Source organism: Wyeomyia smithii, chromosome 2 (assembly GCF_029784165.1).
Source record: "Wyeomyia smithii strain HCP4-BCI-WySm-NY-G18 chromosome 2, ASM2978416v1, whole genome shotgun sequence".
In the NCBI taxonomy this organism is placed as follows: domain Eukaryota; kingdom Metazoa; phylum Arthropoda; class Insecta; order Diptera; family Culicidae; genus Wyeomyia; species Wyeomyia smithii.
The window spans coordinates 92054991-92069284 of NC_073695.1; the positions used below are offsets into that span (position 1 = coordinate 92054991).

Here is a 14294-nt window from a genome sequence, read left to right on the forward strand (position 1 = left end):
GACGTAAGCAGAGAAACTGTTGTCAAAAGTGGATAACATATTACGAATTTTTTATTACAGCGTCTGCCATTATGGCGTGTAAAAAGCTGGATAGTTTTTGAAAATGTCCATAGCGGATTAACTAAAAAATAATGTATGAATTCCTCATGAACTATTGAATCAATGGTTATAAAGATTAATTTTAAATTTGCTTGGTTTATAAAAGAATGTGCGCCATTATTCGGTTATTTATATATTTTATACCGTTTTTTAAAACAGACACTCATTTTGACCAGTATGCCATATGAAACAAAATAATTCTATGCCATCTAAAAGTCTAAAACTGCTGAAAAAATTGTTCTCATTACTTGGAAGGAAAACATTTCAAAAATTATTCATGGAGCGATGAAGTGCACAGTGCATACGAACCTGTTAACCGGTGCTTTATGTTTATGAGAGAGTACGCGGTTTTGACAGTTTTATCGGCTGTCATTATATACCATAAAAAACCGAAAATAAGAAGGGAAAGTGAAATTTGCACACAGCTTTTTTTGCTAAAGTACTAAATGATAAGACCAGGTATTTTGTGTGAATCATAAAAAATGTGCTGCTAAGTGCAGCTGCAAATAGATTTTCCGCAGTAATCGTTCAAAACAGAACAAAAGAACCTATTAGGTAGAAGCTATCGGTGCCTGTTAACATAAGTGAAGCGTCAAGCGGAATGACCACTCTGTTTGCACGAATTTTTCGTCAAGCAAAAATCACATTTGAACAAACCAATGCAGATCGGCTTCTAAGTAACCTACAGAATTTGCGAACTTTGGTGGAACAGCTTACTCTGCACGATCTGAATTTGGATCCTGCGGTAGTAGCTCACGAGACATTTCAGCAACCATTAAAAGCTCCATGCACCTTTATAGATATCTTCGAAAACACCTGCTTTACGATGTCTGTTTTTGTTCTACGAGAAAACTACACAATGCCCTTGCATGATCACCCACGGATGCATGGTCTGCTAAGAGTAGTCGCCGGAACGGTAAAGATACAAAGTTTCACCGAAATAGATCGCCGTGAAGGAATTCGTGATGGCGATGAGTTGCGTCATGTATTAGTCGATGTGGAGCAGGCAAAAATGATTAGTCCTGAGAAAGGCGATTGTGCTATGTTAACACCAACAGAACGTAATTACCACGAGATAACTGCAATCGGTGGTCCTGCAGCATTCTTCGACATTTTGAGTCCACCATATAATGCCGATATTCCTGTTTATGGAAGACGTACTTGTTCGTTCTATAGAAAGTTATTGCTCCCAGGTGATGGGGCTAGTAACACTGGCCGCAAACGAATGGTACTGGAGAAGATTCCCACACCAGAGCATTATTACTGTGATACTGAACAGTTTGAAACGCCGGAGTTTATGTATGCTAATGCAACCAGCGATTAGAAACACTTCCTGTAAATTAAGATGAGCAAAAGGAAATGCCCAGATGAAGTGTAGATATGTTTGAAACCAATGTTACTGAGTATCATTTCAATATTAATTTTGTTTACTTTATAATGTTACAATCGCAATTGTATCAGAACATTAGTGAATCATTTGGTACATTTTTAATATTGATTTTTAAAATTATTGCGATTTTACATAGCTAAGTGAGATTCAAAAATATTTGAACTAAACACAAACAAATCAAATTAAAATGCCACTGACCGTTTGCCGTGAGCTCACAATTAACAAAATTGTTGTTATTTGTAAAATATTAGATTGAAAATAAATTAGTTTATAGATACTGTCTACTTACGTTCAAGTGTAAAAGTTATCTTAAATAAATATTCGACTGTTTCATTTACAAAAGCTTGTATCACCTCATGCCTCTATGTTATTACATATAATTTTTAAAACGGAGTAATAGGTATGTAAAACAAATGGGTCCCAAACGGCCTCGGCCTCACTAATAGCGAGCTGCTACGAACACACCCTGAATCCAAAGTGTCATTTTTTCGATCGAATGGCGAATGGAGTAGTAGTTAACATGCCTGCCAAACTGTGCCTGAGTTCAAATTTGGGTTACATTCTACGTGATCACAGTTGCATTCTCAACTGCCGTAACAGTAATTCAGATGATAAAAAATGAGATTTTTATGCAACCACATTTTTTTCGTAGTCATTTCTTTCAATTAACAGTCTGTTAAAAACAGAGACGGAAGCTTCTCTTTTCGTAGTACACATCCGTGACATCGGTTGTATTTTTGCAAAATTATTGATTTTTTGCATATGTGTAATGGAAATCAATACATTGCATTACGACATTGAAACCGCTGCGGATGTTACATCAAGTTCTGAATAACAATAAGGCCTTTGCCATGCTGAACGCCAACGCGAGCGATCGGGCGAGGTTAATGAACATCTCTACTTACGGCTGTTCACTAACCCACGGCAAGGCTATCGTTCGCGTTGGCGTTCAGAATGGCAAAGGCCTAACTGTCGCTCTGTCTGCACGTTACGGCTACCTTAACCAAATATGCGATTGATTTTCGCACATTTTCTCAATATAGAAAACCTGGACCCAACGGGAAGTGAGCTTGTAATTGGTTTAATATATACATTTTTCAGCTTATTTTTTGACTAGTTATTACGGAAAAATATTCTTATTATCAGGCCTCAAGAGTGGGCAACACGTTACCTGCCGATCAAGGCATTCGTGTTTGCGATCCGTTGAACGCTAGTAAGATTATAACCACTTGAAAACATCTGTTACGGCTACAAAAAGTGAGCTCGTCATCGGTTGCAAACCCCGAAACCAAACTCGAAATAGTTGATTTTTTCAACTCAACTTTTCATTTATTTTATAATGCTAATGGATGGTGAACGGCTGGGCAGTGCGTACTAGAGATGGTCGGGTTTCGGGTTTTCAAACCCGAAATCCGAGCCCGACCCATACCCGACGGGTTCGGGTTTGAAAATTTTTGAAAGTGTCGGGTACGGGTCGGGTTCGGGTTTTGTGAAAAAAATATTTTCGGGTTCGGGTTTGAAAATGTCGGGTTTGGGTATGAAAACCCGAAACCCGACTATAAAATCTATGAAATCTCGGGTTCGGGTTTCACAATTTCGGGTTCGGGTCGGGTTCGGGTTTCAAAGAAATAAAAATTTCGGGTTCGGGTCGGGTTTGAACGAAAAAAAAAAGTTTCGGATTCGGGTCGGGCTCGGCTTTCGACCGAAAAAAAAAATGCGGGTTTGGGTCGGGTACGGGTTTGAAAAACATCAAACCCGACCATCTCTAGTGCATACCCAATGGAGTATAGAAAGGTACGGAGATGGTTTGAGTCTCGGGTTTAAAGGGCTTCTTTTTTGTCAACAGTGATGACGTAGAAGTCAAAAAACAATGGCCAAAAATCAATGTTCGGTACATTTTTTTCAAGAAACTTTCACAAGTTATTACAGTTTACGGCTGAAAATGCCTACCTGCGTCGTTAAACAATGCGGAACACTATTCTAATGGCTTTTTCCTGTTTTTGGAGATCTACGTCACAACACCAGCACGTGCTTCTATTTACCTTTTTTTCGTTACTAATACAGACAAATGTCTTCTTCTTCCTCACCTTTGTATACCTCATTGGTGCGTGCCAGCAGTACACCCAGGGGCGGACGAAGGGAGCTGCAGGCGAAAATTGGTTTGGCGCCCCTTCTCACATAATTATTTAGTGTTATGAGCATTTTTAATTAAGTAGGCACTGCCAGTCCTTCATATGTTGATGAGCGCTCATGGAAAAAGTGTAAAGGTGTTTTTCAATCAAATATTCTTTGTTCGGTAACATTTGTTTGAGTTCGTCTGTGTGCAGCTTGCAGGTTAGATGCGACATGTTCCATTTTGATTATTTTCTTCTCCACCTGCTCACGCACAAAATGATGCCTGATATCAATATGCTTAGTTCTTGTTGAATAGCCAATTTCTTTTTCGGCAAGACTGATAGCACTCTGATTGTCCCAGGTCCTTCATCTTGAAATTGGAACAAAGTTGCTGCTTGACTTCATTGATAAGCTGTTGGTCGTTCGAAATTATAAGGAAGTCATCTACGTACACTGCGACGATAATTAGTTCGTCTCCGATGATGCTGTAATACACACAAGGGTCGTAGTTGGAACGAATCAATCCCATGCAACGGAGCTTTTGGTCCAGCTTCTTATTCCATACCTTGCTAGCCTGTTTCAGACCGTAGAGGGCCTGTTTCAGTCTGCAAACCTTGTGTAGTGCCCGCTTGTTCTGAAATCCCTCTGGTTGCTCCATGAATATTTCCTCATTGTTTAAGTTGCCCTGGAGAAACGCCGTCACAGCGTCCATTTGATGTACCTGCATATTGTGCTGCACTGCTATTGCCAGAAGATAGCGAATTGTTGAATAGCGAACAACAGGCGAATAGGTTTCGCTGTAATCTACACCTCTGACTTGCGAATAGCCTTTAATCACAAGCCTTGCCTTGTAGCAATCGATTGACCCATCGGCGTTCGTTTTGAGCTCAAACACCCACTTGTTCTTCAACGCCTTCCGCCCTTTTGGTAAATTCACGAGATTCCACGTCTCGTTATCGCATAATGCCTGGTACTCCGTCTGCATGGCTGCTATCCACTGGTCGCGATCCGTCCGATCGAGTGCCTGCTTCATTGTTTCGGGATCTGCCGGGATCCGTGGATTGTAAGCCAGCGAAAGATTGTTGCCGCTATCGGGGATTGAATTGAGCTTGCCTTGGACTGGGCGCTCCCAGTCACTGTGTCCAGAACAATTTCTTTCGAGTGTGACGAGAGCGCGGTGATGACCGAACCTCCGGACTGGAATAAGTTTCTGAGGAAGGACGCTGTACGTCACATGGAAATCAATATATTTGCCTGGACGTTTGCGCTCCCTCTCGCTGTGCCTTAGACTAATATTTTGAGAAAGTTGCGAGGGGAGCGCGGCCGATTGTTGGTGGTTTTTTGGCCCGACTTGTGTTCTTCCAACGTCAAGTCCGACAAGATTCTCCTCTCCGCTGCAAACTGACTCTCTGCCGTCATTCGGAACGTTCTCGTCTCCCTTCGTCTGCTCAACTTCGTCCTCATTCAGTTGCTCGTCGAAAACTAGCACTAGTTCATCTGACACTGGCATAGGTTCATCTTTGAAATCCGAATGATTGACCAAAGTTTCTTTCGTTGTCAGTCTTCATTCAGAATGATGACATCTCGACTTTCAAACACCTTGTTGTTTGCTGCACTGTACACTCGGTATGCCTTGGAACACTCCGAATAGCCGACCAAGACACACGGCATCGACTTTGCGTCCCACTTCTTGCGCTTTACCTTGGGTACATGGGCCATGACCAAAGTTTCTTTCGTTGTCAGTCTTTCATTCAGAATGATGACATCTCGACTTTCAAACACCTTGTTGTTTGCTGCACTGTACACTCGGTATGCCTTGGAACACTCCGAATAGCCGACCAAGACACATGGCATCGACTTTGCGTCCCACTTCTTGCGCACACGTAAGTTCGATAAATCGGGCTTATTGCCTGTGAATTTCTTGTAAGGGGTAACGGCAACACCTCTCGTCGGGAATCGGTTTATGAGATACACCGCCGTTTAAGACGCTTCTGCCCAGACTTCTTGCCCAATTGGCTATCGAACATCAGACACCTGGCACGTTCCTGAATAGTACGGTTCATAGCTCCGCCAAACCGTTCTGCTCCGGATTGTAAGATACTATTGTCTCGTGACGAATTCCATGCACTTTGAGGTAATCTTCAAACTGCTCACCTACGAACTCCTTGCCGTTATCGGTTCGAAGGCACTTCAATGTCTTCCCTGTTTGTCTCTCCGAATATGCTGAAATACATTGAAAGCCTCTCCCTTGGTCCTCAAGAAGTAGGCGAATACCATCCTGCTGGCATCGTCGATGAAGGTGACAAAATACTTACTGTCACCAACCGACGCTTGCTCCATCGGTCCGCACACATCCGAATGGACCAGTGTTATGGTGTTATTGTGCCTTCCAGGACATCCATTCCCTTCACCATGCTGGGTAATCGCTTGACGCTGTCCACATTCAAATGGCCTAACCGTCTATGCCACGCCTTTAGATTAATGGCGTGGAGCGGCACACATGCACTCGATTGACCAAATCGATTCAACTTGTAGAGACCGTCCGTTTCACGTCCCGTGGCAATGACATCTCCTGTATCCTCATGTATGACCTGGTAGCCCTTCTTGCAGATACAACTAACAGATAATAGGTTCACCGCGAGCTCTGGAACACATAAGACGAGCACTCATTGTTCACATCAGCATCCATTTCTACATTGCCCACGGCTACAACCGCCAACTCAGATGCGTCCGCCACATAGATGGATTTTGACACTTGCTCTACATTGACCAAATTGCTCTCCTGTCTGCACATGTGATGCCCTGCTCCGGTTTTTATTCTCACTCACTTTTCTCAGAGATGGCTGGACTGATTTTCATGAAATTAATTGCAAATAAAAGGTCTTGTTGTCCCATAAGACCCTATTCAATTTTATTGTAATCGTCTTTTTAGTTTAGAGGTTATGTATCAAAAAGTAAAAATCATTATCTCTAAAACGACAACACCGATTTGAACAAAATTGGTTTCAAATGAACAGGCTACCTAAAAAACCCTTAACTTTTGAATTTTATAAAGATTGAACCTGTGGTTCAAAAGTTACGAAAAGAAACGTCTTCTGAAGACTGTTTAATCTCACTCATGTTTCTCAGAGATGGCTGGACCGATTTTCATAAAATCAGTGTCAAAAAAAAGGTCTAGTTGCCCCATAAGACCCTATTGATTTGTTTTGCAGTGTTTCTTAGCGTCAATATATAAGTCTAGCTGCCTCATAACACCCTATTGAATTTTACTCTAATCGAACTGTAACTTCGTCTGTAATGTACCGAAATGTGAAAATCACGACACTTCATTATCTCAGAAACTACACAACCGAATTGATTAATATTATTATCAGATAAGCGGGCTAGTTAAGGGTTGACTGATGAATTATGATTGAATACGTGGTTTCTTGTTTAGCTGCCATAAACGTTCCCATTTCATTTGATTATAATAGAACTTAAGCAACCGTTATGTATTACCATGTTATTAAAACAACGAAAGTTTATTATCTCAAAGATTACATGACTTATTTGAACATGACTAGTGTCATACGAACGAGTCATCTCTCAAACTTACAAATAACGAACTTCATACAAATTTGATATGTGGCTCAAAAGTTATGAAAAGAAAAGAAATTCAAAGACTATTCGAAACTATACCTGCTTTGATCGATATATGTGGCCTCAACATAATTTAAATGTGGTGTCGTACTATTTGAACATTCCAAATTCATTGATTCCTTGCGATGTGTTTAGTCTGCAAATGCACGACGAATCGGCCATAGGATATGATCAGAGTCAAATAACAAATCGTTTGAAATGATTAGTTTTATCGAAATGACAACATCCTCTACTATTGGCTTCTGTACATCGCCCTAATTCTGAATATATTCATATTGGGTGGTATTCGGACATTTTCAGCAGATTTTCTGGCATAAATCTGACACCGGAAATACCCATATTGGGAGGTATTTACAGTCAAACCTCCATGAGTCGATGTTCTATAAGTCGATATTTTCCTATACTCGATGATATTTTCAGTCCCTTCGATTTCCCATACAAACTCAATCCCAGTAGTCTTTTTTTATTAAGGGGGGATTTGTTAGTAGCTTAAGTATTTATGATAAATATTAGTAAATAATGAGTATGTGTGTCCAATCACAAATGGTGACTTCTCAACACTGTTAGAAATTTGTAATTTTAATTGTTAGGATTTGTTTGCCTTCGCAATTAGGACTTATCATTCGTAGGGATTTAAACCTACTTGTCAGAAAAGGGGAAGTAAACTTACAACTAACTTAATTGCTAACTTATTGGCTATAAAGAGAGCTTATCGTAGCAATTGAGGATTGCAACGATTTTTGTCGAAAATTGTTAATAATTTTATTTGACATAGCTTCTAATGGTTCAACACCAGTAAGTCTATGTAATTCGAGTGTACCAAACCAAGGAGGACGCTTCAAAATCATTTTCAGAATTTTATTCTGAATCCTTTGGAGCGTTTTCTTCCTTGTTGAACAGCAACTTGACCAGATCGGTACAGCATAAAGCATTGCTGGTCTAAAAATTTGTTTGTAAATCAAAAGTTTGTTCTTTAAACAAAGTTTAGAATTCCTGTTAATGAGAGGATATAAACATCTCGTATATTTGATGCACTTGGCTTGTATACTCTCAATGTGCTCTTTGAAAATAAGTTTTTTATCATAAATTAGTCCCAAGTACTTAACCTTGTCGGACCAACTTAAAATAACCCCATTCATCTTGACAACGTGATTATTATTTGGCTTGAGGAAAGAAGCCCTAGGCTTATGCGGAAAAATTATCATTTGAGTTTTAGAAGCATTGGGAGAGATTTTCCACTTTTGCAAGTAGGAAGAAAAAATATCTAAACTTTTCTGCAATCGACTGCATATGACACGAAGACTTTTTCCTTTTACGGAAATGCTTGTGTCATCGCAGAACAATGACTTTGTGCATCCTGGAGGCAAATCAGGAAGATCTGAAGTGAATATGTTGTACAGGACTGGACCCAAGACTGAACCTTGAGGTACACCTGCTCTGACAGGAAATCTATCAGATTTTGAATTCTGATAGACAACCTGCAGAGTTCGATCAGTAAGATAATTTTTTTCAATCCCAGTAGTCGATATTTCTATTACTCGATGCCTCTTCCGCTCGATGGTCCCGCATGGTAACTTTGCTAGTTGTTTGGTTTCTATGAGCCGATGTTGTTTTCAAATCCCATGTTCTACTGACGTGAAAGAGTAAATGACATCTCAATTCGCACTGAGGATGAAGAAAACTAAAAAATGAAGTAATAATGTGCCGACTGTTGTCCAAATATGATAGGCTAGACCGGATTTTTAGTAAATTTAGTTAGCGAAACTAGACGAAACAACAAACTCTAGCGCAATAATACCGGAAGCTTGACAGTCAGCATCCAGACTAGAAATCATTTAAAAGCAGAGGCGAACCAGCTTAAAGCCTTTCAAATAAAGACATTTAATTAGATGCTCACAACTCATTTTGACATCTGCAAATTTCGACACATGATATCAAGAGATGTTAGATTTATGTTAAAAAATCAACGGATATATAAAAATGTCCTCATTTCTTGTAATTATTTTCAACTTTTGTTATTAAAGGAAGTTACTTTTTCTCCAGAACTGCAGTTAAACAATTTATAACATTGCCGAATACAGTATTTCAATAAAACATATCATTATTTAATACATATTTAACATATTGTAGTATCGAGGTCAGTCAGAGAGGAAATCAAACACGTCGTTACCGATTGCTGTCTAAATCACTACTCCCTTTATTATGTGTACTCTCTCACCTTAGCCTTTTACTCACACACATGAATCATAGGATATTACATCTACATAGGCTGATTACTATACTACATTACTTTTCCTGTTTCATTTTTTTTTAATATATGATTATTAGATTATTATAATATGAGTATACGATAGCAATTAAGTATGGTGAATATAATCCTGCAAATACGTTGGCTGGCGTGTTGTCCGCTTGGTTCTTGGCTCAGAGCTTGTTGTAGATTCACTTGTCCGTTTTTCACTGCTTGGATTCGATGTTTTAGATGATAGGGTTGGTCCTGATGATGATGATGGCTGGTTCGTATCCGGTTCAATGGTTGAGGTTCCAGTATCGATGTTGATGCGCTGTAAATGAGAAACGTGCCTGCGATATTCGACTCCAGACTCTTCTGAGGCAACCACGACATCTCCGCCTTTTCTTTTGATTACTCTAAATACCTCAGGATCAAAATTCGATGACAACTTGTTGGCCTTCGTCATCCTTTTCAACAATACTGTATCTCCTTCAGCAATATGATTCGGTCTAGCATTACGTCGCTCATCGGCATATGTTTTTCCCTTATCTTTTTTCTCCTTGTCTCTATCAACAACTTCCTCATCAATATCCTTCGGTTGATGGATCGATGGAACCTTATCACGGATATTGTAACCAAGGAGCATTTCCGATGGCGGTTTTCCAGTTGTTGAGTGGGGGGTGGAACGATACATCAGTAAATACTTATTCAGTTCCACTTCCCAATCAGCATTGGTTGCCTGGCTGATCGTAAGCCTCTTCAGAATGGATCGATTTTGTCGCTCCACTTCACCGTTTTGTTGCGGCCAATATGGAGTTGTATGAATTAGCTTGATGTCCTTCGAAACACAATAGTCTTTAAACTCCTCGCTTATAAATTGTCGACCATTGTCCGCTGTGATGGAAAATGGGTTACCGAAACGAGCAAATATCGGGTCCAACCGCTTGATGGTCTCAGCAGAATCTGTTTTCTTCGTAACCTCAACCTCAGTATAACGGCTGAAATAATCCACCACCACTAATAAATAATGCCCCGAAGGTAGTGGGCCCAGATAATCAATTGCCAAGTGATGCCAAGGTGCAGATGGAAGCTCTCTACGCTTCATCGGCTCAGGAGCAGCAGGGGCCGCTACTAGTATACATCCTCGGCAGTTTTTGACGTATGCTTCAACTTGTGTATCTAGTTTTGGCCACCATACCTTTGCTCGAAGTCGTTGCTTCATCAATGAGATGCCCGGATGACCCTCATGCGCCAAGTCAAGTGTTTGCCTTCTCATGCTCTGTGGCATAACCATTCTTGTTCCACGCAATAATATTTTTCCAGCGAAGCATAGCTCAGTCTCAAACATTTTGAAGGGACTCCATACACCCTGTTGCAAAGCAATCTTGACAGCTTTGATTGAGCTATCCGTTTCCGACTCTCGCTCAATATCGGTCATTTTCAAAGCAACTGGCGCAGCATTTAAAGTTACCCAATGTATGTAATGTTCCGTTTATTCATCTAGAGTTTTACCGTCCAACTTAGTTGTGACCGCTAACCGTGATAGGGGGTCAGCTATATTGGAATTGCCTGGCCGATAAATAACTCTTACTTTATACGCCTGCAACCGGACCACCCATCTCTCGATCCTCGCACAGGGTTTCGATCGCGGTCTGAAGATAGTTCCTAATGGTTTATGGTCTGTGATCAACTCAAATGAACGGCCATACAAATAGAAATGAAACCGTTCAACCGCCCAGACTAATGCAAGGGCTTCTTTTTCTATTTGAGCGTACCGCTTTTCAACGTCTGTCAAACTTCGACTGGCGTATGAGATAATTCTTGGGCCTCGGTTGTTAATTTGGATAAGGACTGCCCCAAGATCAACTGGGCTTGCGTCAGCGATCAACTGAGTGCGATCACCAATGTCAAAGTAACCCAAAGTTGTAGGGTTTACCATGGAATGTTTCAGAGCATCAAAAGCTTTCTGATGCTCCTGGTTCCAAACGAACTCCTGTTGCTTAGTCAATTGCCGGAGAGGATTAGTTAAGGTCGCTAAATTCGGGATAAACTTGCCTATATAATTGACTAAGCCCAAGAAGCTTCGAGTTTCTTCTTTAGAACTTGGTTCACGGAATTTACGAATTGATTCTAATTTATCTGTAGCGGGTCTAATTCCATTTAAAGACAAAATATGTCCCAAAAACATCAGCTCAGATACTCCATACACACATTTGGCATCATTAAGCTTAACATTCATCTCTCGTAGTTTACGTTGTACCTTTTCCAAACGTGTATCGTGTTCCTATCTGTCAGATCCGTGTACGATTACATCGTCGATGAAGTTTACGCAACCTTCACACCCACTCAAGACCTGTTCCATAATTTTCTGGAATAGCTCAGGGGCGCAACTGATGCCAAACATTAGGCGAGTATACCTGTATAAGCCTCTGCGTGTGATAAAAGTTGTTATTTCTCTGGACCTTGGGGATATTTCCACCTAAAAATAAAACTCAATGTTTCCAAGAATCGTTTTTATTCATTGAGAATTTACACCAAATTGACAGTTGGCCACGTCTCTATTTTTTTTTTTTTGTATCCAAATAAAACTTTCCTATATTTAGTAAATGTTTGAAACTCATTTCTCCCTAACGTAAATCTTAAGTCTTCACATCGCGCGATTTAGAAACACTGTCAATTTGATTTCAATTAATCGTCGTTAGCCTACCTGATGAAAAGCGTTCTCTACATCAAGTCTTGAGAAAACTTTTGCCTTTGCGAGATCCGGAAGAAAATCCTCAATCGTCGGCAATGGATGATTCTCCCTCTCCACCGCTTCATTAGCCCGCCGCATGTCGACGCATATGCGCACGTCGTCTCCTTTAGGAACGACGACAACCGGAGAAACCCATTTGGAAGGTTCGTTCACTTTTTCGATAATTCCTTTGCTCAGCAATTCATCAAGTTTAGTATCCACCAGTTTTTCTAATGCGACATGAATGCGTCGATATGGCTGGATGACTGGTACAACATCTGTCTTGACGGGGATATCGATGATCCCGTCCTTAATGGTGCCTAAAGAACTGGTTTTGTCTTTTGCATCAATCTCATTGATCGTAGCATCTATTTTCAAGATTTCCATAACCGTTGCCGTATCGCGACCAATCAGGATCTTTCCACTTCCTTTCACCACATAAAACACAGCCGAAGTGATCCGTTCACCCACTTTGAGGGTAGCAGTAAAAGCTCCGAGCACTGACAATTCCTGTCCGCCATAAACTTTAAAGATCTTGGATACTTCCCGTGTCTGGTTACTAACAACCACCTTTTTGAACTTCATTTGCTCCCAAATGACTTCGCTCAACAGATTAAACTTTGAACCCTAGTCGATTACCGCTGAAACAGTAACACCTCCTATTTCACATTGCACTTCGCCATCGTTGTCGGTGGTCGTCACGTTAAATACATATTCCGTCTCAGTATTGACAATTTGGTTAACCGTACTGGAACCTTGATTCCTGGCCTCATCATTGACACTGTCAGCCACCTTCGAGATAACATTACGCTTAACAACGGGTGGCATCGAATGCTTCCGTTTGCGGCACTTTCTCGCGAAGTGATCACGTCCATTACACTTATTGCATGATTTACCCTTCGCCGGGCACTTTTCATCCCGTGCCATGTGTCCAAAATATCCACATCGATGACATTCCACTTGCGTCGTTTCCGTAGAGCGCTTTTTGTAACCGTAGGATGATTTTACTTCAATTTTGTTCACTTCATTAGGTTGGGGTTTTAGAGCTTCTCTGTTGGAAGATTTTTCTTGAAAGGCCACCGTCTCGAAAATTTTCGCTATTTTCAAAACTTCCTGTAAGTCAGCATCGCCCCGTTTAAGTAGCTCTCTACGTAAAGCGGCCGACTGGCAATTTTCGATGATTTGATTTTTCACATTTTCCTCGACTCTATCGCCGAAGCCACACCGCTCGGCTTGGACACGCAATCGAATTGTGAATGCATCAATACTTTCCTCAGCCTTCTGTTTTATTTGGCGTAATAAGTGTCGTTCGTAAGTCGAGTTTTCCTTAGGAAGGAAAAATGCATTCAGCTTTCCAACCGCCTCTTCGTAGCACGTCATGTTCGGTGTATAATTGTTTACGTTTATCAACGGGCCGCGCATGTCATCGCCCGGCAAGTCTGGCAACGTATCGAAGAGCTGCTGAACTGTCGAGCCGGCGTAATGCAACAGTAAGTCTTTTTTCCACTCATCGTCGTTGATTCGGCTCGCTCGTGCCATCGTTTCAAACGACTTCAACCATTTACGCCACTCGATACCAACGTCGTCGGTATGAGTTGCGTAATCGAAAGCTTGCAATTGCAATCCAAGAGAGCGGATCATGTCTGTAAATAATAAAAACACATAGACAAGAATTACCGCTCTGTACACATCCCAAACTTTTTTTTTTTTCTTAAATCGACGATACTGGTGAGTGTGGGCGAGAATGGAGAGCAGTGAAGAGTAGTACAAAACATCACTGGTAGCCGAGTTGAACCGAAACGAAGGTTTTGACATCAGTCTCAGAGAGAAACAAGAATAAAAAAAAAACCGCTTGCCTCGTTCAGCGTGGTGGTAGTTGTAGAACTGTACTTTTTCTTTTGTCTCTCTCACGATTTCAACTCCGTCGCTCGCTCACTCTCCTGCCATTTTTCGACGATTATATTTAATGTTCATCATACACACACTCTCTGCCTTTGCAGAATGGACTGGTTACCGTCATATGCAAAGCCATTTTTTTTTTCCTTCTATCTTGAAGTCTCACTGGCGTTGGAAATTAATCTCATTTT

At 40.8% G+C, this 14294-nt stretch overlaps 2 protein-coding genes across 2 annotated transcripts; one reads left to right on the forward strand and one right to left on the reverse strand.

Annotated features, from left to right (window-relative positions):
• The first annotated feature begins 468 nt into the window (after positions 1-468).
• On the forward strand, positions 469-1807 carry LOC129722593 (2-aminoethanethiol dioxygenase). The gene has a single exon (XM_055676179.1). It carries the CDS (start codon positions 701-703, stop codon positions 1421-1423), a length of 723 nt encoding a protein of 240 aa, XP_055532154.1. The 5' UTR covers positions 469-700; the 3' UTR covers positions 1424-1807.
• Positions 1808-12834: 11027 nt separating this feature from the next.
• Positions 12835-13848, reverse strand: LOC129719754 (uncharacterized). The gene has a single exon (XM_055671154.1). The coding sequence runs from the start codon at positions 13846-13848 to the stop codon at positions 12835-12837; it is 1014 nt and encodes a 337-aa protein (XP_055527129.1).
• Positions 13849-14294: the final 446 nt, after the last annotated feature.

What these genes read in the sequence shown, in the direction of transcription:
- LOC129719754 (XM_055671154.1), bottom strand. Translation starts at nt 13,848, where the DNA reads ATGATCCGCTCTCTTGGATTGCAATTGCAAGCTTTCGATTACGCAACT.
- LOC129722593 (XM_055676179.1), top strand. Translation starts at nt 701, where the DNA reads ATGACCACTCTGTTTGCACGAATTTTTCGTCAAGCAAAAATCACATTT.